Below are 26,501 nucleotides of genomic sequence, written 5' to 3'. Positions count from 1 at the left end.
AGGTCTAGCTATCCCTGATATGTCCTGTATATCCTAACCCTTATCCCTTACTTGTCCTGTCTGTCATAATTAGATTGTAAGCTCTATCGAGCAGGGACTGTCTCTCCATGTTCAAGTGTGAAGCGCTGCATACGTCCGGTAGCACTATAGAAATGATAAGTAGTAGTAGTAGCTACACCCCTGCTAGTCAGATCGCTCTGTGGCTAGTGCCAGGTTAATGACTGGAGATCTACTCACGTTTATAATAAGATTCAGTCTGTCGTCATCAGGAAGGAAAATACAAATGCTCCGTCGATCTTGCATGATTCTGTTGTTCTGAAAGTTCAGTTTGTTCATTGTTTTCTAGGCTCTGTTGAGGGAGGGGGAGTTCACTGTGGTGCTCCGAGTCCTCGCAGATACCTCAGGTTCAGAGCACTCAACAGCTGCGGATTCCTCGTCATTACACACTTCATAAGGTGGCCATCTCTAGACCTGGCTCCACAGGCACCATGACTGGAAGAAACAAGAGAGAGACAGAAGCTCAGTAGCATCAGCAGCTGAGGCATTAGAGGAAGTAGAGCTGATTTGTCTACACTAGTGTTTCCCCAAGTCCGATCCTGGAGTACCCCTTGCCAGTCATGGTTTCAGGATATTCACAATGAATATGCATGAACTTGATTTACATACACTGCCTCTATTATATGCAAATCTCTTCCATACATATTCTTTGTGGATATCCTGAAGCTATGACTGGCAAGGGGTACTCCAGGAAAGGACTTGGGAAACACTGGTCTATATTTAAAATAAAGCTGCACAACCACGAGCTGTTTTGTGTATATTTTTGTGTAATTCACTGAGTCTGTTCAGCTGTTTTATGTTACTTTTTGAGTACTGTTAGCCACACTGAACTAATGAGACTAGCGTGGGATATAAGTATGTAATGTAATGTAATTTAGTTAGCAGGATTCATTCTAGTCCTAGGCTTTTCCACTGAAAAGTCAGCAGTTTCTTTTCCACACTTATCAATATATAAGATACCAGGAGGAAACAGAAACTGTAAATGTCATGAATGCTCATCCATCATTTTTGGCATACATACATGGCTTGGAAAGGATTCCGATTCAATTTAACACAATTAGGCCAATGCACTAACACTTGCCATTCATGGAGGTAGTTTTATAAGACATGACTGTGGCTAAATAGCATTTTACATACAGAAATAGGAATTTACCAAATTCTCTGGGGTGCATGCACACAAACCCTCTGTAAGGTTCTGTAACCTGAACAGAGGCATCTCTAGGCTGAGTTGCAAAATGTGTTCCTCAAAGCAGGTCAGATTGTGTGTGGGAGCTTTCCTGCTGGGGTAATTGTACATTAGCACTTGTTTACATATAGATTATTGCTCATAGCATGTCATAAAATTATCTCAAGGCACATATACATGAAGGACAAACTTCAAAGCCACCTGTGCAGCCAGCATCAGCAGATGACCGATGAACTTAATTTGTCAGGTCTCAGAATGGATAAATTTTGTCCATGTAAATCAGTATACGCTTTATCCATATAATTTGAGGCAGGATTAGGGGTGATCTGAAGTTGGGACCAGAGGTTTTACAACTTGCAGCAATATTCATCCACTATCCATATAAATGAGTTCACATCTGAACACAGAAATAGGAGAGAGAACTTTATATGATAAGCTATCCATATAAAATTACGCTGATATATTTAGCATTCAGACTTGAAAGCACAGCTTTACAGAAAATCCACATAAAGAAACAGGTCTCACTGAATATTCACCCCATGGTGTTAATCATACATATTAATAGCCTGTATTAATAAGATGCAAATGAGTCACCTGTTACTGCACATGGGATAGTAAGTATCTCAATAACATAATTCTTGTTAGTACACTGACCCTTAAATTTAAGCATAAACATGATCGAGGTATTGTATGTTGAAATCCTCTATCTCCAAGTGTTCTGCCAAGGGAATTACAATTCCGCCTAACCTTAAAAAACAGTAAACACAATCACCACAGAACACTTCCTCTACATCAGGAATGCCCCAGTGATGAGATCCCAGAACACCCTAGACATGTGCCTAAGCATTGACCTTCATCAGACATACAATGGGGCTCATTTTCAAAGCACTTAGACTTACAAAGTTCCATAGGTTACAATGGAACTTTGTAAGTCTACGTGCTTTGAAAATATGCCTCCAAGTCACGAACATTTGGCGTGTGACACATGAATTGGGCTCGACATCAGCTCACTCACCAAAGCCCCCTCCTCTCACGCATTGAGATGAGGCGACTTTGACATCTGCCTGCGTCTCCCTGCGTCCAGACCAGCACCTCCAGTTCCAGTATCTCTTCCCTTTTCCCCCCTCCTCCTTCCCGGTTCCAGTGTCTGTCCTCCTCCCTCTCTCTCTTCCTGTGGTCCCTGTCACTTTTTACCCTTGCCGCCACTAGTGGTACTGCTCCAATTGAATTAGCTTGCCTCGGAGCTCTGGGCCTTCCCTATGCATCCTGCCCTCACTGACACAACTTCCTGCTTCCGCCAGGGTGGGTCACATTACAGGAAAGGCCCAAAACCCCGAGGCAGGCTGATTCAATTGAAGCAGTGCTGCTACCAGTGGCGAGGGGAAAAAGCGACATTGAAGTCCTGCAAAAGATCTCTTTAAAAGTAATTATCTTCACCTTTACTGTGCAAATGTGATCTATTTAAAAACGCAAGCAGGCTTCACAGTTTAAATTTAGCTGGTAATGGAGTTCTGCCTCCTATGTCTGCTTTCCTCTTAAATGTATTTGTTAACTTAATGAAATGTCTTTGGCTTTTTGCCAATTTGTTTCAGATTTATTTTTGCAAAAGCAATGAAAATGCCGAAATACAGAGGAGAGGAAAATTAAAGATGGAATTAAGAACAAGTAATCTCTTTTGTTTACTGGACTGGTTGTTTGATAGCTGGCATCCTTAGTGCAGAGCTGCCAAAGGAAAGCAATTTTTAAGAGAGGTTTCCGGCATGATGAGGGATCTTTAAATACAACTGAATTCTTTCTATAGGTTTGAATGTGGTTTACTGTTAAGTGTTTGAAATAATTGAGTTTAAAATATGTAACATGTTATCCGTGAAGGCACATGAAGGCATTACTTGTCAGTACGTGTAGCCAGGAGCCCTTCCTTGAACTTCAGTCCCTTCACCACCATTTCAAATTTATAGCTTGAATAAACTACAAGAAAAACCTCACTCAACGATTTCACTTTTCGGGGTGGTACAAGTCACTTTTCTGGATGGGCCACCCTTGGCATCTCTGACGTAGGTAGAAAAAAGAATTTTATTTCATAGGTAGAAAAAAAGAATTTTATTTTCTATTTATTGATTGGAATATGTCTGTTTTTGGAAAGTGCATCTGTCAGAACTAGTTTTAGACATGGCTGGGGCCTGCAAGAAAAATCTCACTCATTTGGCCTTCAATCTCCAGCATTGCGGTGGTAAATCTCCAGCACTGGGATGGGCCACCCTTCGCGTCTCTGCTCTATTATTGCTCTCCTTCATCCCCAGAAAGCTGACTCCCACCACTGTGCCTTCTGCCAGCACCACATTACCAGAACCATCTGCCTCTAGAAATTCAAACTGCCCACTTTGCCACATTCCTGTTCTCTCCCTGGCATCCCATATTTGTTCAGTTTCTCATACTGTAGCCCAGTAGGGCTAAACACCTAACAAAAATATAACCGTGCAGTTGGCTTTTGTTCCTTTGAACAGTATATGATCTGAACTGAGGCAGCATGTAGGACACAATTTACCAGAATTAGTGATGAGAATGACAAGAACCACGTGCACTGAAGTGGTTCCTGCCCTTCGGACTGGAGAGACCTGACAGATGGAAGGGAAGAAAGAAAGAAGAGAAAGGCCAATGGTCTCTGCTATTACTCAGAGTAAAATTACCACCCTTAAAATGTCAAACCTCTCCTCTGTTTTCATTCCAGCACCCCGGAGTACACTTTCTCTTCTCTAATGGTTTTTTTTTCCCTGTATCCACCCTTCCCGAGGGTGTAACTATTTCCTCTATAGAGATTCATCACAGCTCACACAGGTTGGGATCTCCACAAGATCCTAGAGCCTTGTTCTCTTGATTAATCATTCATTTTATGCATTTTAGTACCCAGACAAGCTGGCAAGGACCTCGATAACATATGGCCCGTACCCTTCAAATAAAGCTGGTGAGACTGCAGGGGTCTTAACTTCTCTGTTACCATCTCTGGGAAAACATGATTAAAGTCAACAGACTTCAGTCATGTTTTCCCAGGGAAGGGTCATATATACCCCCTCTGTGGAAAAAAAGCTGCCTGGCTCAACAACTTTTTTTATGCTGAAGGGAGGGAGGAAATGTTTTCCTGATTGATGTGGAGAGTTGAAAAGGGCAATCAGCCTCTATCACCTTTGCATTTGTTGCAGATGATTGGCTGTCTTCATAATACCACACCCCCCATTATCTCTATCCACCAATGAATGATTCTAATGGACACTTAGGCCCACCCTCACATTCTTCCAGCTTCCAAACCACTCCCCCACTACACTTCCCTTTCCCATTTATTGTAATGCTTTCCCTTAACTGCCTTTCACTGGCAGCCACAGAACTCTTCTACATCTGTGACTGCCTAAAGGGTCATTTTATCTATGGAGGAATTTTAAAATGAGTAAAGTGTTACCTCCTCTTTTGCAAAATGAAGTGAAACTTCCTCCTCCCCAACAAGGGGTGATAAATTATTGTATAACAATCTGAGTATATTCAGTAATAGTGGCAGAGTACAGTGCTGAGAAAACTTTGCAAACTCCAAGAATAATCATGAATTTATTTACTTACTTAGGATCCCTTTTACTACAGTGTGGAAAAATCTGGGCTTTTTAATGCAGGACCTTCCCACAGGCTAAGCACAGATTAACGCAGCACATTAACCACAAAATTATCTACGGCGTAGTCCCAGGATACATGACAGACCTAATAGATCTACCAACCAGAAACAGAATCAGATCATCACGATCTTACCTAAACCTACATTATCCAAATTATAAAGGACTAAGATACAAAACAACTATGCATCCATCTTCTCCTACATAAGCGCACAACCATGGAACGGACATGCTGTGAGGACAATCCGTGACCACTTAGAATTCAGGAAATCACTCAAAACTCACCTCTTCAAAAAGGCCTATCTCACCGATCCAACATAAACCCCAGCACCCAGCATAACTAATGATCGTACTGGACAATTTATAATCTTCACTTCCTTCGACTGCATGACACATGAACCACACCTACCTCATCTGACCACAATATAACTTTGTATCTGCTATTCAATTCAACCAAACTGACAAACACTCTACGGTACTATGTAAGCCACACTGAGCCTGCAAATAGGTGGGAAAATGTGGGGTACAAATGTAACATAAATAAAAATATTTAGGAGATGCTATGTGCTTCCACTTTACCATGTTAACTCTGCATTATCCAGTTAGCGTTTGCAACTCCTAATGCAGAGCTAGATAACAAAGGAATGCCCACTTTCCACCCAACCAATACTCCCCCTCTGAAAAATAATTTTTAAAAACTTAATTTAATTCTGGCATTTATAATCCACTTAACAATCAAGTTCAAGGCGGAGAACAATCACACATTATAAGCACTTTTTTTTGTCCTATAGATTGTAAGCTCCTTTGAGCAGGGACTGTCCTTCTTTGTTAGATTGTACAGCGCTGCGTAACCCTGGTAGCGCTTTAGAAATGTTAAATAGTAGTAGTAGTAAGCAGGTACTTTCCCCATCCCTAGAGGGCTCACAATCTTGGTTTTTGTACTTGAGGTAATGGAGGGTTAAGTGATTTGCCCAAGGTCTCTGAGCTGCAGTAGGATCGAACCCTGGACACTGGGATCAAAGCCCACTACACTAACCATTAGTGCACATTAGGTAACATATGTGTTTAAACAGGCAAAATACCACATCAAACCGCTTTTAACACATTTATATGGTAGCCTGTCCTCGCCACATGTTAAGGCCAGGACCTGCTAAAGGGTTAAACTGCTCCTCAGCCCCTCTTATCTCCCTCCCTCCAACCCCTCAACCAAGATGAGGGCTATATCCGTACCATGAGTCAATCCTCCCTCAACCAGCCCCACCACTCAGGATAGACCACCTCCCCTCCCCAACTCAGACCTATCTGAAGTCTCTGGTGGTCCACTGGGGGTGATGGGGACAGAAGCAAAGCCCACACACTCCTGCCCATAGCAGCTCTGACTCCAAAATGGCTCGCAGCATTGATAACTACATGCCTTACGGGTCAATTAGAACCAGGGGTTAAATAATTGGATAACAAGTAAATCACCCTGCACAGTAAACCTACACAACTGAGTTTGGACATTCTATTCTATACAGGAAAGACCCAAATGGTTTTGAGTTTGGTTTTTACCAAAAATGTTAGTGGAATTTATCATGCTGCAATCAAAAGAAATTTCAGAGGACCCACAAAAAACAGTAGCTGATACTTGTCTCTCTGAAGAGGGTTACAAGAACATTTTCTAAACAGATATCTACAAATGGAAAATGTTGAAGACCACAGTGATTCTACTGAGGAGGAGCAGCTGTCCTTCCAAGATCACCCCCGCCCCAACAGTACACTGCAAAATTACCCCAAAAGATCTCTCTCACTGTGGCTATATAAAGATTCTTGAGTCAACTATCAGGAAAAAAAAAAGCCTGAATTCGAATGATGTTCACAGGAAGATAGCTAGGAAGAAACCATTATTCTCTAAAAAAGGCCATTTCTGTTTGCTTCGAGTTTGCCAAAGAACCTCTGGATGACCCACTGGACTTCTAGAATAAAGTTCTGTGGACAGATGAGTCAAAATTTTAACTTTTCTGTCACAATACAATAAAAAACATTCTATTTGGCAAAAACTAAAACCTGCCTTCCAAAGTTAGAATTTCACCTTCACTGTCAAACATGGCAGTAAAGAGACAACTCCCCCTTCACATTCTACTCCCCAAAAGGAATAAAATGAGCCAGTATCTATGCACAACTGGTGGCTTACCAAGCCCCCAAAATCTGGAAGGACTCGGGGCTAAGCAAGGGCGTAGCCAGAACTTGATGGGAGGGGGGCCAGAGCCCAAGGTGGGGAGCCACATTTTAGCCTCCTCCCCACCACCACCCTCCTGCTGCCACTCCCCCCCCCCACACTGTGAAGGTACCTTGGTTGGCGGGGGTCCCCAACCCCCACCATCTAAAGCGTTTGTCCTGCGCTGGTCTCACATTGCCTGGCGCCCTTTTGTGTTTTCAGTCACTGTGCACGCTCATTTTAATGAAACTAATGTCCTTAGCAGGTGCTAAGCTTTAGTAAGAGGGCTTCAAGATTATTTAGTTATTGTTGATAATATAAATGATTTTCCTGATTCTTGGTCAATGAGGTCTAAATTGAGATAGTGTTTTTCTTTTCTCTCTTTCATATTTCCTTGTTATATTACTCTTACATAATGACTGTAATCCCCAACATCCACTTGATTTGAAAGGAATTGCATAAGCTGCCCAAAATTAAAATAAAAGGAAACAAAATCGAAGCTGCATTTATAGGCTTGTTTTCTGTTTCAAGTCATTAAAAACTGCTTTTCATCTGCCCCATGGAGAGGAGAGAGAAATAAAGAGTAAAACAGAAGATTTTCTCGAGGAAAGAGAGAGAGAAAGAGGTATTCTGTTTCATCCTATTTTGCAGAAAACATTTCTCCTTCTCCTCTGCAGTGAGCAGACCCAGTACGCCCCAAGCTTAATCCATTTACCTCAAACAGACACCATCAGTTACATTATAATCCTTTATTAAGCTAGTTTATAAAAGGCTTTAGCTTACAAAAATGAGAGCTGCTCTACTAAATTACATCTCAGCTGAGTTTTTTTTAAATCTCCATCGATGTTCTACTTTACATATCCCATGTCTATTTAGTGGATCTTATAACGTGAAACTCATTCATTCATATGATGGAGGAAAGCCTCTGTTTGTCCTAGGTCACTATCTGAAATATCATGTGACACACATGGACTGGACTCTTCAATGGCTCAAAACCTCCGTAGTTTGAATTAACATTATAATTCCTTGATGGGGTCCCGTTTCGCTATGTCAGCTTTATCAAGGTAAACCTCGTGCTTATGCCTTCTTGAATTTTTAGTATTTATTCAGGAGCAGCGTGTGTTGCTAGTTCAACTTTCCAGCATTTTCAATCTTGGGAAACACTGAGATGCATTGAAAATGCTGGAAAGTTGAACTAGCAACACATGTTCCTGAAGAAGCCACACACGGGTGAAATGGTGGCCCCGTCGGATATAAACTAAGTGTTGATTTCTATACTACTGGCGCTTTCCAATTAAAGTTTGCACCTTTGGATTTAAAGTCAAATTAAATGCTTGCACTTCTTTGAATTTAGGTTTAGCACATATGAAATTGCAAAAACATAAAGAAAAAAGGAGGTTCTCTATAAATTCCTATGAAAGAAACTCATCAACAGTAATAACATTCATTTCCGTTGTAAAGCTAGGATGCACAATTTTCTCCTTTCTAGATATATACGTTTGAAAAGCTTCACATACTAGTATTTTTTATTTGTTTTATTTATATTCAGGCCTGGGATTAAGTGTTCTTAATCCCAGCATGGTTTATCTATATCCAAATTTGAAAAAGACGATTCAGAATTTCTGTTCAGTGACTTACCATTTGTTAAAGAATTATCCAATTAATCAAATACGTATTTATACTAATCCAATTTGTTACATCTCTTGCGTTTTCTAAAGTATTTCAAAGCGTGCAATTATCCAGTTACTGGCAATTCTTGATGCTGAGATTCAGATAATGATGCAGCCTAGCATCCTTCTGGTTCTCACCACCACCTTGCAACGTTATTTTATTTATTTTTAAAAATGTATATTCCGCCTACAACTAAACGGATTACAAGAGCACATACATAATCCAATTTAAACAAATAAAATTCAAATCAATACAAAACAAAATATAACAGATTGACCTCATACTAACCCATACAAATGTGGTCTCAGCAAATTAAATAAAAAACTTTTACTGTAGCAATGTACAAAATTAACACATTAGCTCCATGCCTGCACACACAGATGTGTCTTCAGTAATTTACGAAAATATGTCACAACGTAATAACTGCAGGTAGTGCATTCCAAAACAGCAAGTGAGAACACTGAATTCCAAGTAGAAACATATTTTGCAGAACGCAAATCTCCAGTTACTAGCAGCATCGCATGATCTGACCTCAACGCCCTTAATAACTGATACACAATGATGGATTCTTTCAAATACTAAGAAACAGAAACTGCATATAATGCTTGATGAATTAAGCATGAAATTTTGTATAATACTCTAAGGGGCCCTTTTACTAAGGTGTGCTGAAAAATAGCCTGCGCTGGTGTAGACGCCTGTATTGGATGCACACAGGTCCGTTTTTCAGCACGCCTGCAAAAAAGGCCCTTTTTTTTGCCAAAAATGGACAAGCAGCATAATAAAAATCAGCACGCATCCATTTTGGGCCTGAGACCTTACCTCCACCCATTGACTTAGCAGTAAGGTCTCGCACGTTAACCTTGGGGGGAGGGATCGTCAGCGTGAGTACACTGTCAATTACTGCCCGGTTAGCACCACATGGTAGAAAATAGAAATTATTTTCTGCCACACGTTTTGGATATGCGTCAAATTTAAAATTACTGCCCGGTGCACGCGGAAGCCAGGAAGTAGTTCTAATTTGATGCGCGGTGTATGCGAGCAGGCACCTATGCGCCTTAGTAAAAGGGCCCCTAAATTGGATAGGTAACCAATGCAAAGAACGGAGCACAGGCGTTACCATGGTGAAAATGAGACGTACCACTCAACAATCGAGCCGCTGCATTCTGAATCGTTTGCAGAACCTGTATCCTAGATTTTGCAATACCCATATATATAGCATTGCAATAATCAATTCGAGAGAGCACCATGCTTTGTACAACAGACGTATGTAATAACAGAGGTTTCAACCTTTTCAAAAGGTGAAGCTGAAAAAAAGCAGTTCTAACGACTGACAACACTTGATCTTGCACAGAAAATTGGGAGTCTAAGATCACACCAAGAACCCTCATCTTATCTTTACCTTCTTGAGAACCTAAGCTTCTGAGTCCCAAGCATATCTTACAGGTTCCCCCACTAAACATATGGACACAAAGCATGTCCAGTTTGTCAATGGTTTAATCTGGCCACATCCATTGCTACAGATGTTACTTGGCAACTCATATAGCAATCAATAATACAACTAAGATTCATGATGTAGATTTCATAAAATTAACAACAAAGAAAATGAAATAAGGGAAAAGGGAAATATTATCACTCTCTTATGTGTATCTGCATGTGCTGGGCTTGTGGAGGGAGGAAGCGGGGGGGAGGGGGGAGGCACTTGGGAGTGCCAAGCTGTAAGGGGTGGGGCAGATTGGAGCATTCAAGGGGTAGTTTGTGGGACTAGTTTTGCAGATGGGGCAATTTTGGGGGAGGTTGGGCAATTCTAGAGGGGTTATTTTTTTTTTGGGGGGGGGGTGCAGTTTGTGAGGTGGTGGAGCAATTGGGAAAGTTATTTGGCCTAGAGCAATTTATTTATTTAGATTTTACTCACACCTTTTTCACTTTGCGGGGAGGGGGGGGGGCTAGTTTCTGGGGATGGGGCAGTTGTGGTGGGTAGGAACAGTTTGGGTTTTTTGAAGAGTAGGGAATTCCACCTTTTAAACTGGTTTATCCTGTTGCCTATCTTCCACATTTCACTCTCAGTTTCTACGCTACAGAAACTGAAACTCTTCTTTTCCATAGAAATGCATGGGACCATTTTTTGAGAGGACTTATTTTTCTGGAATCCTCAGTCCCATTTGACCCATTTTCAAACTCAATGTGTCTTATCTTTTTTCCCCGCATGCCAAGTTTCATTCCATTCTGTTTAATTTTCAAAGAGTTATTTTGCACCCCCCCCCCCCCAACCCTAAGACAGACAGACATTCTAGACTCCTTCTGTATAATTCTTTCCAATTTCCATTGAGTTGGAAAGAATAAAAAGTGTAATGTCATGCACTGGGATGCAGAAATTCAAGATAATACATGTAGGGTAGAAAGGTGATTTGCACCAAACAAGTGAGAGGTCTTAGGGTGACCACATCTGATGTGGACAAGGCAGTGGCAAGAACCAGAGGAACACTACCGTGTATAGAGAGAGGTATTACCAGCAGAAAAAAGGGGGGGGGGGGGGGATAGAGACTCAGTACAAAGCAGTAGTACAACCTCATCTGGAGCGTTGAGTTCAGTTCTGGAGGCTGTAACTTCTAAAAGGACCAATATAGGTCAGAGGTGATCCAGAGAAGGGCTAACACATTGGGGCTATGAAATGACACTTACATATGCATACCATACAGCAGTGCTTTCAAAGATTTTAGCTTGGATTCCCACTTTTTCTTCTCTGTAATATTTTAATTTTCATCCCCCCCCCCCAAGAGATAAAACCTATAGCTCCCTTCACAATCCATCTTGTACCCTCAGTTTGAGGGCCACTGCCTCAGAGTTCCAGAGAAGAGATAAGGCAGATCAATTCAAATACCTCAAAGGTGTCAACGATTCACCTTCTCAGTTCAAAAGTATCTTCTTAAGAGGCTCCAGGGTTACAGACCGAGGACGACAGAAGGATATATATAGATTGAGAGAGTGTGTGGTGGATAAATGGAACAGCCTGCTGAGGAGGAAGTGAGAAGAGACTACCAGAATTCAAAAAAGCATAAGATAACATAGAGGAACTTTACTTGTGCAAGATATGAAGATTAAAAACAGTAGGAAGGGTAGATGAAGAAGCCAAACAGGCCATGTGGTCTTTCTCTGAGATCATATGTTAGTAATTCAGGCACTCTCTCAAAACGTTTTTCAAGATTGCTGTTCTCCTTGGACATGAGCAATATTCCAGAGTTCTGTGATTTCAACTGATTGTACTTTTACCTCTAATAGGTACACAGAGGCATACCAACAACTGTGCACTAAAATGCATGGCATTTTATTTAGCTACAGTATGCCAAAGCCTTGTTCTAAGCATTGTCTTTTACCTTGGACTAAAGCTGAAACAGGAAACATGAATCCAGAAAGGAAATCAGTTTGTCAGTCTCTGAATTGAGTGTATCAAACCATAACCAATCTCTGTCTCCGCTGTCATAAGCTGAGCTGTTCAGCAGACAAGTTTGGTTGATCCTACCCTTTCTTCCTATAAGAGGAAGGGTCCGATAGTCACAAAAACTTGAGCTCCTAAATTTGCACCCTATTTTCAGCCAAACTTAGGAGCCTAAGGTGGTCATTTTAGAATGGTGATTCACATGTGAGACATGAATAAACTGTCACTTTATGAAAGATAAACGTTTAACTGTCACTTAAAAGTTTATCTTTCATAAATAAGTCCCTATTTCACAAAGCTGGGATATGCAAGGAAATGGCAAGTGTTCTGCTTTCATTTGAATGGAGGCAGGAAATAGGGTTGTGCCTGGTTATCGGACTGAAAATTGCTATTAACCAGGTAAATCTCTCCTCCCAGACTCGGCCCCGGATCATCCTGGCAGTAATCAGATACTCTGTTAATTAACTATAGGGATTTTTTTTTTACACAACCAGAGTCAGTTTTAACATATGACTACTTAAGACTCCAGAACATATGAAAAATCTTTTCTTTATTGACAATAAATGTCAATCATCCATACAAACCTACCTATACTATAATTTTAACTCACTCAAACATTCACACGCTCCAGCCATCCATATATATCTTTCACAACAATGATACAATACATTATCAATCAGTGCAATACAACTCTACCAGTTTAAAGCTAGTCAATTTGATCAAAAAGGATCAACATCAACGCTGGTTCCATAAACCGGAACCTGCGTATAGTCTATATCAATTGTCCTTTATATGACTGGAACAAACTTAATACAGTGATGCACCATATGTATAAATTGTAAGGGTATTCTTCAGGCCACAATAGTGTTCCCAACTGATGACAAGTCTCATCGAGAATGTCCAAAGCCCCCAAATTGGGTTGGCTGGAAACGTGCATCCACGCTTGAAACCTTCAACTCGCCGGTTCCCCGATGCTGATCGGCATTTCGTCTCCTTCCTCAGGAGGAACCAAAGCTGTAACAGCATTATTACTCATCACCCACTGCATACTCATACTCATTTTTAACAAATTCTACAAATTAACATTTTAAATCGTACTTACTAATAATTCTATATCAGGCTGCTCGCCTACGTGGTACTTGGCCGGGCTTCCGCCCTAGAATCGCACCACCGGAAACTGTTGTACGTCAACCCCGGAATTATGGGAGTTAAATACCTTGGGGGCTTTACACCAATGCAAACGTCAATGATTACATCACACCCACTCGACCTCCAAATTGAGGCCGTGCGGTGCTACTGTACCCCATGTGTAAATATATCGCTGCTCCAATAAAAGTAAACGTGCACTAATGTCCCCACTTCTGTTGGTAGGTACAATCTGGGACAACACAACACATTGGAGCTGATCAATAGTGTGATTGTATCGCTGCCAGTGAGACACCAGCGGATTCTCCCTTTACCTAGTCGCAAATTACTAACATGCTCTGCCAGCCGATTCTTTAATTGTCTCTTAGTATGGCCTATGTAGTATAGTGCACAAGGGCACCAAATGCAATAAACAACACTCTCACTATTACATGAAGTATTTTGTCTTAAAAAGAATTGTCTATCACTATGTGGGATATCAATCACGCTGGTATCCACAGAATAGCAGCAATACACACATTTACCACATGGGGAATGTCTACCCATGATGTTTTGACGTTTAGAGCGTTTAAGCAACTCCCCTATATTAGCCTGACGAGCATACGCCACCTTCGGTTGTTCCCTGAACTCTGAATGCACAGACAAACATGCCAGTATCTGTGGATGATTGAAGAGATGCCTACTGCTCTATGTGAAAAAGGAATAACACAAGCCACTGTGTTATTGGAGGAGACCTGACTTGAATAAAACAACCAAGGACGATAGGCATATAGCGCCCTCTTGTATGCGCTCCGTATAACCTGCCTAGGATATCCACGCTCTACAAATCTGTCCCTCATCTCCCGAGCCTGAGCTTTGAATTCAGTGACTGAGGAACATAACCGACGTAACCTTAAAAACTGGCCCACAGGGACACCTCTCCTCAGAGCCTTATGGTGAAAGCTCTGATAATGAAGAAGGGTGTTCCTGTCGGTCGGCTTACGATAAATAGTCGTATCAAATCCACCATCTGAAGTTCTGATGATCTTAATATCCAAAAAGTCTAACTCATGAGTATCAATTCTGGAAGTGAATTTAATATTAACGTCAGCATCATTAAGACATTCTATGAAGGCATTAAGAGCGCTGAGAGGGCCTCGCCAAAACAAAATAACGTCGTCAATGTATCTCTTCCACATGACCACGTGACGAAACCAACTCGAAGTATATACATGAATTTTTTCATATTGAGTCATGTATAAACAGGCCAGGGAAGGTGCGACAGTAGCCCCCATCGCAACTCCCCGGGTCTGTACATAGAACTGATCACTGAATTGAAAATAATTATGCCCAATCACCAAAGTTAATACTGTTTTCAATACTTCAATTTTAGACATGGGCATTTGTAGATCAATCAAATGATCACATGCTAACTGTATGGCCTGTGCCTGCGGAATATTAGTGTATAAGGCAACAACATCCAACCCCACCATATAGAACTCCTCGCCACAACAAGGATCCAGTTGTTCTAGTATTTGGATAAAATGCATGGAGTCTCGAACATAGGATTTAGCTCTTTTAACTACAGGATTGAGCAATTTGTCAATATATTTAGATATAGGTTCTAATATCGAGTCTCGTGTAGAGACTATGGGGCGGCCTGGCGGATCCACTAGAGACTTATGGACCTTAGGGACAAAATATATATATGGTACCTTTGGACTCGGATGACATAAATATTTCTGATCGGTCCTAGTCAGAACTCCATCCAACACAGCCTCACCAACACATTTTTCTATTTGGTCCTGCAACCATTTAGTAGGATCATGGTCAATAGGAGTGTAATATTGTATCTGATTCAGTTGATCCATCCCTTCACGTATATATTTGTCTCTGTCCATAATCACCGTGGATCCGCCTTTATCTGCCCGCTGGATAATAATTCTATCATTATTAGCCAAATCCATTATGCTTTGACGCTGTATACGAGACAAATTACTTCCTTGTCTATGCCACCGAGACTCCAAGTCATCTATCGCCGCCAACACTAATCTCTGATATGCCGCAATGGAAGGATCCACCGGTCCGGGGGGCATCCATCGGGATCTGACTCCCGGTTTAACTAGGGGTCTATTGTCATTATCCTGCTGGGCGGGGTTACCAAAGTGGAGCCGTAGCCTTAAGTCACGAAAAAATCTATGTAAACCTCTTCTAGTTTCAAAAGGGTCATACCTATTCGATGGAACAAATGATAACCCCTTGGTCAGAGTCTCCTCCTGAACCGCAGTCAACCTACTGCTGGATATATTAATTACAGTGCTTATTTCTTGAGGTTCCGTTTGGACTTGGTGGATTTGTTGTTTTCCTTGGGGTCGTGAGGTATGCCTGGAGGCTGTTGTGGTATGCGTAAAAAAGACTCAGATAATATTACCGTGGGGTCCTGTGAAACACCCGCCATTTTAGCTGATGTTATAGTTCTTTTATTTAATTTTACTTCATCGCCAGATGACTCACTAGACGATAATTTAAACGCTACCTTCCTACCTCCAGCCCTACCTCTACGGCCCCTTCTTTTCTTATCCATCCAACTATAGATATATCCTTTAGTGTAATCGTACTCGTCCCGACGGAACTTAGCAACCTTTATAGCACGTTGCTCTTTACTATAATTGTCTATCTTTAAATTGTGCTCTTCCAAATTTTTCTCAAAAATATTTTTATCCTGTGCTATACGCATGGCATTCTGTTTGAACGCTAAATCTTCTCTGATGCCCTGCATCTCCTCCTGAAGGGCATCAATAGTAAGTAACATCAGGTCCAGCGAGCACTGTGTGATTACCGAATTCCATCTAGCCACATACTGATCATTACCAAGATATCTGGGTTCCTTAGGGATCCGTAGACCCCTAGGGACCCGTTGTACATGACAATACTCGATGAGTGCCGCTGAATGAAGCTCGGCGCGCACCAGTGCCTTATGGACCCGAAGTACCTCATCCCATGAACTGTCAGGCTCTACCTGTGCACCAGAGAACATTCGAACGCCACCCAGTAGTTCCGTAATGCGATCCTCCGACAAGCCGGCCTTAGAGTCCCACCCGGCGGCAGCCATCCCCTATGTGTATATTTGACAACCTGTTAATTAACTATAGGGATTTTTTTTACACAACCAGAGTCAGTTTTAACATATGACTACTTAAGACTCCAGAACATATGAAAAATCTTTTCTTTATTGACAATAAATGTCAATCATCCATACAAACCTACCTATACTATAATTTTAACTCACTCAAACATTCACACGCTCCAGCCATCCATATATATCTTTCACAACAATGATACAATACATTATCAATCAGTGCAATACAACTCTACCAGTTTAAAGCTAGTCAATTTGATCAAAAAGGATCAACATCAACGCTGGTTCCATAAACCGGAACCTGCGTATAGTCTATATCAATTGTCCTTTATATGACTGGAACAAACTTAATACAGTGATGCACCATATGTATAAATTGTAAGGGTATTCTTCAGGCCACAATAGTGTTCCCAACTGATGACAAGTCTCATCGAGAATGTCCAAAGCCCCCAAATTGGGTTGGCTGGAAACGTGCATCCACGCTTGAAACCTTCAACTCGCCGGTTCCCCGATGCTGATCGGCATTTCGTCTCCTTCCTCAGGAGGAACCAAAAAGCTGTAACAACATTATTACTCATCACCCACTGCATACTCATACTCATTTTTAACAAATTCTACAAATTAACATTTTAAACATTTCAATTCAGTGATCAGTTCTATGTACAGACCTGGGGAGTTGCGATGGGGGCTACTGTCGCACCTTCCCTGGCCTGTTTATACATGACTCAATATGAAAAAATTCATGTATATACTTCGAGTTGGTTTCGTCACGTGGTCATGTGGAAGAGATACATTGACGACGTTATTTTGTTTTGGCGAGGCCCTCTCAGCGCTCTTAATGCCTTCATAGAATGTCTTAATGATGCTGACGTTAATATTAAATTCACTTCCAGAATTGATACTCATGAGTTAGACTTTTTGGATATTAAGATCATCAGAACTTCAGATGGTGGATTTGATATGACTATTTATCGTAAACCGACCGACAGGAACACCCTTCTTCATTATCAGAGCTTTCACCATAAGGCTCTGAGGAGAGGTGTCCCTGTGGGCCAGTTTTTAAGGTTACGTCGGTTATGTTCCTCAGTCACTGAATTCAAAGCTCAGGCTCGGGAGATGAGGGACAGATTTGTAGAGCGTGGATATCCTAGGCAGGTTATACGGAGCGCATACAAGAGGGCGCTATATGCCTATCGTCCTTGGTTGTTTTATTCAAGTCAGGTCTCCTCCAATAACACAGTGGCTTGTGTTATTCCTTTTTCACATAGAGCAGTAGGCATCTCTTCAATCATCCACAGATACTGGCATGTTTTGTCTGTGCATTCAGAGTTCAGGGAACAACCGAAGGTGGCGTATGCTCGTCAGGCTAATATAGGGGAGTTGCTTAAACGCTCTAAACGTCAAAACATCATGGGTAGACATTCCCCATGTGGTAAATGTGTGTATTGCTGCTATTCTGTGGATACCAGCGTGATTGATATCCCACATAGTGATAGACAATTCTTTTTAAGACAAAATACTTCATGTAATAGTGAGAGTGTTGTTTATTGCATTTGGTGCCCTTGTGCACTATACTACATAGGCCATACTAAGAGACAATTAAAGAATCGGCTGGCAGAGCATGTTAGTAATTTGCGACTAGGTAAAAGGGAGAATCCGCTGGTGTCTCACTGGCAGCGATACAATCACACTATTGATCAGCTCCAATGTGTTGTGTTGTCCCAGATTGTACCTACCAACAGAAGTGGGGACATTAGTGCACGTTTACTTTTATTGGAGCAGCGATATATTTACACATGGGGTACAGTAGCACCGCACGGCCTCAATTTGGAGGTCGAGTGGGTGTGATGTAATCATTGACGTTTGCATTGGTGTAAAGCCCCCAAGGTATTTAACTCCCATAATTCCGGGGTTGACGTACAACAGTTTCCGGTGGTGCGATTCTAGGGCAGAAGCCCGGCCAAGTACCACGTAGGCGAGCAGCCTGATATAGAATTATTAGTAAGTACGATTTAAAATGTTAATTTGTAGAATTTGTTAAAAATGAGTATGAGTATGCAGTGGGTGATGAGTAATAATGCTGTTACAGCTTTGGTTCCTCCTGAGGAAGGAGACGACATGCCGATCAGCATCGGGGAACCGGCGAGTTGAAGGTTTCAAGCGTGGATGCACGTTTCCAGCCAACCCAATTTGGGGGCTTTGGACATTCTCGATGAGACTTGTCATCAGTTGGGAACACTATTGTGGCCTGAAGAATACCCTTACAATTTATACATATGGTGCATCACTGTATTAAGTTTGTTCCAGTCATATAAAGGACAATTGATATAGACTATACGCAGGTTCCGGTTTATGGAACCAGCGTTGATGTTGATCCTTTTTGATCAAATTGACTAGCTTTAAACTGGTAGAGTTGTATTGCACTGATTGATAATGTATTGTATCATTGTTGTGAAAGATATATATGGATGACTGGAGCGTGTGAATGTTTGAGTGAGTTAAAATTATAGTATAGGTAGGTTTGTATGGATGATTGACATTTATTGTCAATAAAGAAAAGATTTTTCATATGTTCTGGAGTCTTAAGTAGTCATACACTAATCAGATACTGCCACAATGGTCTCTCTGGATTTTCAGCAGCAGTATCCAGTTATGGGCATCTGAAACTCCTGCCTGGTTAAATTGTTTAAAATATCATGCCACTTCCTTGCAATAGCAAAGTAGTAAAAAAAAAAAAAAGGTGGCTGAGAACACATGGCATTAGAGTATAATACTACAGAACATGAAACATTTCTGGCATAATTAAGAAACATTCCATCACAGCAACTTCAGAGACCCGCATAATACTATCATAAATACATACTCAACCCCTCTCTGCATTCTGCTCCTAACAACATGTGTGCACACCCTATGGTAATCACATGGTTAGGTTTGCGATTGACTTTCTGCATTGGTTAGTGCCTCAGAGGGACAGCTGTGGACCAGACTTAGTTTGGTCTTCTTCATCATAAATGTTAGTGGAATTTATCGTGCTACAATCAAAAGAAATTTTCAGTTTAAAGCAAAAGGAAACACTTGGCTCTACTCTTTATGGCTTCAAGGATCAGTAATTAAACAGCCACTGTGCTATATCTCTCTTCCTCCTTCTCCTTTTCTGGACCACCTCTTGGGGAGGAGAGACAAGGCTCCTCCTTTAACTCAGAGCTTTATACTTCCCTCTTAAATCCGAGTCAAATCCTATTGGATCACACTTTCTGAATAGACCTCCTACTGTTACACTTTAGCACCTTTTTCCGGAGCAAGAGTCCGCCATGTTCTTTCTGCATTCTGGTACACGGTTTACAGTTGTATGAAAAAGTGATTCTACTTTTATGTGCCCTGGGCCAAATTCTATATATGGCGCTAAGAGTTACGTGCGTTAAAATGGACCTGCGATTAACTTAACTGAGTAACAAACCCAACAGCACTGATAATTGGGTGATAACCAATTATCAGCACTAACTGGCAATTAGGATTTATGCGAATATCGTATTCTATAACAATGTGTGCGTAAATCCCAACATCCGTTCTTATTTGGGGGCGTGCATAGGGCCATTCCCAAATGTTATACATGTTCATACAGAATAACGTCAAACTGCGCCTAACTGTAGGCGCCAGCATTTCAGCCTGCTCACAGAAGGCCTAATTGTAGTTGACTACAGTTAGGCACAGTTTATGCTTAAGCGTGATTCTATAAAGGACACATGTATACTATAAAGGACACATGTATACTCTTTATAGAATTGTGCTAAGCGTATTAAACTGTCTGCGCCAATTTTTAGGCGATACTTATAGAATATACCCCTCTGTGCACACGTACTCCTGGGACATAGCTTTGGCATGGCTGTGATGTAGGCACGTATTTTATTAATTACACAGTTATACACACAGAGCCCCAAATTCCATATATTGTGCCTTAACTTGTGCGTGCTAATTTGGCTGCACAACTTAATTAACAAGCCAATCAGCGCTGATAATTGGTGCTTAACCAATTAGTAGTACTAATTGGCTTTAATTAGAATGTACACACACAACTTTCTAGGTGTATTCTACAACGCAGTGCACGTAAATTCTAATAAACGCGGTCGAAAAGGGGGCTTGGCCATGGGCATTTCAAAAACCTATGCGCATTATTATGGAATACACATGATTTGTGCCCAACTTAGGCACAGGTTTTTAGGCCTGGTTTTAAGTGGCCTAAATGGGTGAACCTAAATTTTAGTCACAAGAACGGTGTATTTTATAGAGTCATGCTAACTACATTGCAGAGAAGGGCGACGAAAATGATAAAGGGGATGGGACGACTTCCCTATGAGGAAAGGCTAAAGCGGCTAGGGCTCTTCAGCTTGGAGAAAAGGTGGCTGAGGGGAGATATGATACAGGTTTATAAAATAATGAGTGGAGTTGAACGGGTAGATGTGAAGCGTCTGTTCACGCTTTCCAAAAATACTAGGACTAGGGGGCATGCGATGAAGCTACAATGTAGTAAATTTAAAACGAATCGGAGAAAATCTTTCTTTACTCAACATGTAATTAAACTCTGGAATTCGTTGCCAGAGAATGTGGTAAAGGCGGTTAGCTTAGCAGAGTTTAAAAAAGGTTTGGACAGCTTCCTAAAGGAAAGGTCCATAGACCGTTATTAAATGGACTTGGGGAAAATCCACTATTTCTGGGATAAGCAGTATAAAATGTTTTGTACATTTTTGGGATCTTGCCAGGTATTTGTGACCTGCATTGGCCACTGTTGGAAACAGGATGCTGGGCTCGATGGACCTTTGGTCTTTCCCAGTATGACAATACTTATGTTTCAGCACCGATTTTTAAGGCACCATTTATAGAATTTGGTGCAGAGTACACACACTCTTTTTTTGGAGCTGCTGTAAATTTGTACATGGGCACTTCTGCTTTATTGATGTGGTTATGGAAACCTATCTTATAAAGCCACATAAGACGCCTGTCTTTAGCTTTATAAAATAGATTTAAAATAGATGCCTTTATGAGTTTTGCACATAGGCATCTGTTATACAATTAAATTAGCCCCAGAGTGACTGTTAGCAAATGTGCTCTGCACACCAGGAGAACATGGCAAGCTGACAGTCTGGTGGGAGAAGGCTTTTATTTTCTCACAGTAAGCTTTTCTTAATGAATCATTACAGCTGTGTTTGAAAAAAAAGAAGAAAAAAAAAAAGCATGGTTCTGTTTTCCAATGTGGTCAGCAAGCACCAGGCAAAAGAGAATAAGTGCTTTTTAATGAGTTAAGGCTTAAGGGGATTTCACAAGGTAGTGAAGCATTCAAACACTTGTGTCATGTCATTTGGTTGCAGGTACATTAGATCATTCTGAAGAAAGATCACAGAAAATTTCTGTGTCCACCAAAATTGCCACTATTCAGGGTGTGGAAGCCATGCAGACAGGAAGGTGAAGATTGAAATGACCTCTGGGATTTTGGGCAGCAGGGAGAGATTGGGGGGTCTTGATGAGCCCCAGAGAGGTCTTCTTAGTTCATAGATGGAACAGGTAGAAAGTCCCCCAGAGGGGCCATCTAAAATCTTCAAGTGGTGGGAGACAGCCCTTAAAGGAAGCCATTACTTTGGGTCAGCAGGTAGACATCTTCGGGGAAATATACTTTTGATAGAGAAATGGGCGATTCTTAAACCATTTGAAGACTGACTGCAACATGAATAAGCTGGTATTTGCCATGCATACTGTCTGCAGCCTTTAGTGAATTGGCCTGACTAGTGCACAGATTTCACATATAGTTCATTCCCTTCAACTAGCCCATCCTAGTCAAAGCCATATATACGGTGTGATACCGTGGACCAACCTGACTACTAGTGCACAAATTTCACATACATTTCATAAATTAGTCCATTTTCTTCATCTAAGACCATCATATTCAAAGCTAAATACATGGCATGGTACCATGGGAAAGCATTTGAGCCTAGAGCATGTACAGAAGCAATCAAACCATGGCTCAAAAGCAACAAGTGTCTTTAGTAGTATGGTTTAGGCTCATACACAAAAATAAGCTTATCGATTCAGGTCCAACACAAAGACTATTCAGTGCAAACAAAAGAGGCCTGGTTCTCTAACATGCCAACAAATCAGTCTTAAAAAGGTTCTCTAAGCAGTCTCTAGTACCATATAACCACAAGCTCACAGGCTATAAAACTTCAAGCAATTCCTTACCCATCCATACTAAAGAGACTCCTTTCTCTTCTCTCTGGGCCTCCCTGACTTTCCCTAACTCCAGGTTCCTTATATATCCTGGATGGAACCCCATCCTCCCTGCTAGGCTCTCTTTCTCAGAGTCCTTAAGGTGGCTTTGTGGGGAAGACAGGTACTTGTGACCTGGCTTGGCCACCGTTGGAAATAGGATACTGGGCTAGATGGACCACTGGTCTGACCCAGTATGGACATTCTTATGAATATGTTTAAGGAGGACGGGGGTTCTCTTATACACTCCCTAACACAAGGCTAAATAGTGATTGAGCAGCATAACTGGAAATCTTAAAATGCTGTCCCCCACCCCCACCCCAAAAGATGGCTATGAGTACACAGGGTGTTGAGTACCATGCGTACTTCAGCCACATTTATGAAGGCTGTTGCTTCATGTATGCTATTGCTGGAAAATAAAGGTGCATCAGTTGTATTTAGCCTATGCATTTCATTTTCCTTACAAGTCTGCATGTAAAAAATATCCCCAGACCAGTGGTTCTCAATCCAGTCCATGGGGCACAACCAGCCAATTGGATTTTCAGGTATCCACAATGAATATGCATGAGAGAGATTTGCATACAAAGGAGGCAGTGCATGCAAATCTCCCTCATGCATATTCATTGTGGTTACCTGAAAACATGAGTGGCTAGGTGTGCCCCAAGGATCATTGCCCCAGTCCTTGTCCCAAAGCAAATAGTCTTAAAACTGCCCTCATACAGGGTATGATACATACCTGTAGCAGTTGTTCTCCGAGGACAGCAGGCTGATTGTTCTCACGACTGGGTTGACGTCCGCGGCAGCCCCCACCAACCGGAAGAAGCTTCGCGGGACGGTCGGCACGCAGGCCACGCTCACCGCGCATGCGCGGCCGCCTTCCCGCCCGTGCGCGACCGCTCCCGCCAGTTGAATGACAAGCAATAAAATATGAAACACACAACTCCAAAGGGGAGGAGGGAGGGTAGGTGAGAACAATCAGCCTGCTGTCCTCGGAGAACAACTGCTACAGGTATGTATCATACCCTTTCTCCGAGGACAAGCAGGCTGCTTGTTCTCACGACTGGGGTATCCCTAGCTCTCAGGCTCACTCAAAACAATAACCCAGGTCAATTGAACCTCGCAACGGCGAGGGTACAACAGAAATTGACCTACGAAGAACAACTAACTGAGAGTGCAGCCTGACCAGAATAAATTCGGGTCCTGGAGGGTGGAGTTGGATTTACACCCCAAACAGATTCTGCAACACCGACTGCCCGAACCGACTGTCGCGTCGGGTATCCTGCTGGAGGCAGTAATGAGATGTGAATGTGTGGACAGATGACCACGTCGCAGCCTTGCAGATCTCTTCAATAGTGGCTGACTTCAAGTGGGCCACCGACGCTGCCATGGCTCTGACACTATGAGCCGTGACATGACCCTCAAGAGTCAGCCCAGCCTGGGCGTAAGTGAAGGAAATGCAATCTGCTAGCCAATTGGAGATGGTGCGTTTCCCGACAGCGACCCCTAGCCTGTTAGGGTCGAAAGAAATAAACAATTGGGCGGACTGTCTGTTGGGCTGCGTCCGCTCCAAGTAGAAGGCCAATGCTCTCTTGCAGTCCAATGTGTGCAACTGACGTTCAGCAGGGCGGGTATGCGGCCTGGGGAAGAATGTTGGCAAGACAATTGACTGGTTAAGATGGAACTCCGACACCACCTTCGGCAGGAACTTTGGGTGAGTGCGGAGCACTACTCTGTTGTGATGAAATTTAGTATATGGAGCATGAGCTACTAGGGCTTGAAGCTCACTGACCCTACGAGCTGAAGTAACTGCCACCAAGAAAATGACCTTCCAGGTCAAGTACTTCAGATGGCAGGTATTCAGTGGCTCAAAAGGAGGTTTCATCAGCTGGGTGAGGACGACGTTGAGATCCCATGACACAGTAGGAGGCTTGATAGGGGGCTTTGACAAAAGCAAGCCTCTCATGAATCGAACGACTAAAGGCTCTCCAGAGATGGCTTTACCTTCCACACGATAATGGTAAGCACTAATCGCACTAAGGTGATTCCTTACTGAGTTGGTCTTGAGGCCAGACTCTGATAAGTGCAGAAGGTATTCAAGCAGGTTCTGTGCAGGGCAAGAACGAGGTTCTAGGGCCTTGCTCTCACACCAAACGACAAACCTCCTCCACTTGAAAAAGTAACTCTTTTTAGTGGAATCCTTCCTAGAGGCAAGCAAGACCCGGGAGACACCCTCAGACAGACCCAACGCAGCGAAGTCTACGCCCTCAACATCCAGGCCGTGAGAGCCAGGGATTGAAGGTTGGGGTGCAGCAACGCTCCGTCGTTCTGCGAAATGAGAGTCGGAAAACACTCCAATCTCCACGGTTCTTCGGAGGACAACTCCAGAAGAAGAGGGAACCAGATCTGACGAGGCCAAAAGGGCGCTATCAGAATCATGGTGCCGCGGTCTTGCTTGAGCTTCAGTAAGGTCTTCCCCACCAAAGGTATGGGAGGATAAGCATACAGGAGGCCGGTCCCCCAATGAAGGAGAAAGGCATCTGACGCTAGCCTGCCGTGTGTCTGAAGTCTGGAACAGAACAGAGGCAGCTTGTGGTTGGTCTGAGAGGCGAAAAGATCCACCGAGGGGGTGCCCCACTCTCGGAAGATCTTGCGTACCACTCTGGAATGGAGCGACCACTCGTGCGGTTGCATGACTCTGCTCAGTCTGTCGGCCAGACTGTTGTTTACGCCTGCCAGGTACGTGGCTTGGAGAAGCATGCCGAACCGACACGCCCAACGCCACATACCGACGGCTTCCTGACACAGGGGGCGAGATCCGGTGCCCCCCTGCTTGTTGACGTAATACATTGCAACCTGATTGTCTGTCCGAATTTGGATAATTTGGCAGGACAGCCGATCTCTGAAAGCCTTCAGTGCGTTCCAGATCGCTCGGAGCTCCAGGAGGTTGATCTGCAGATCCTTTTCCTGGAGGGACCACAGACCCTGGGTGTGAAGCCCATCGACATGGGCTCCCCACCCCAGGCGAGATGCATCCGTCGTCAGCACTTTCGTGGGCTGCGGAATTTGGAATGGACGTCCCAGGGTCAAATTGGTCCGTATGGTCCACCAGAGCAGTGAAGTGCGGCAACTGGTGGAGAGGCGGATGACATCCTCTAGATTCCCGGTGGCTTGGAACCACTGGGAAGCTAGGGTCCATTGAGCAGATCTCATGTGAAGACGAGCCATGGGAGTCACATGAACTGTGGAGGCCATATGACCCAGAAGTCTCAACATCTGCCGAGCTGTGATCTGCGAAGCCAGGGCCAGGAGATTGGTGGCCCTCGCTTCGGGAAGGTAGGCCTGAGCCGTCTGGGTATTCAGCAGAGCTCCTATGAATTCCAGAGACTGGGTTGGCTGGAGATGGGACTTTGGGTAATTTATCACAAACCCCAGCAGCTCCAGAAGCTGAATAGTGCACTGCATGGACCGGAGGGCTCCTGCCTCCGAGGTGTTCTTGACCAGCCAATCGTCGAGATATGGGAACACGTGCACTCCCAGCTTGCGTAGGTAGGCCGCTACCACCACGAGGCACTTTGTAAACACTCGTGGGGCAGAGGCGAGCCCAAAGGGCAGCACACAATACTGAAAGTGCCGTGCGCCCAGGCGGAATCTGAGATACTGTCTGTGAGCTGGCAGTATCGGGATGTGAGTGTATGCGTCCTTTAAATCCAGGGAACATAGCCAATCGTTTTTCTGAATCATTGGCAGAAGGGTGCCCAAGGAAAGCATCCTGAACTTTTCTTTGA

The 26,501-nt window shown here is 42.8% G+C and overlaps 1 protein-coding gene across 4 annotated transcripts in view; it reads right to left on the bottom strand.

Annotated features, from left to right (window-relative positions):
- Positions 1 to 26,501, bottom strand: part of FRMD6 (FERM domain containing 6) — a 331,509-nt gene that overhangs the window by 96,394 nt on the left and 208,614 nt on the right. For all 4 annotated transcript variants that reach the window (XM_030215255.1, XM_030215254.1, XM_030215257.1 and 1 more), the window contains one exon: positions 238 to 492. In XM_030215255.1, coding sequence (XP_030071115.1) covers positions 238 to 336 — 99 coding nt within the window. In that variant the 5' untranslated portion in view covers positions 337 to 492. The remainder of the gene's footprint in view (positions 1 to 237; positions 493 to 26,501) is intronic.

This window comes from Microcaecilia unicolor, chromosome 9, assembly GCF_901765095.1.
Source record: "Microcaecilia unicolor chromosome 9, aMicUni1.1, whole genome shotgun sequence".
NCBI lineage: Eukaryota > Metazoa > Chordata > Amphibia > Gymnophiona > Siphonopidae > Microcaecilia > Microcaecilia unicolor.
This window is presented reverse-complemented; position numbering and strand designations above follow the sequence as displayed.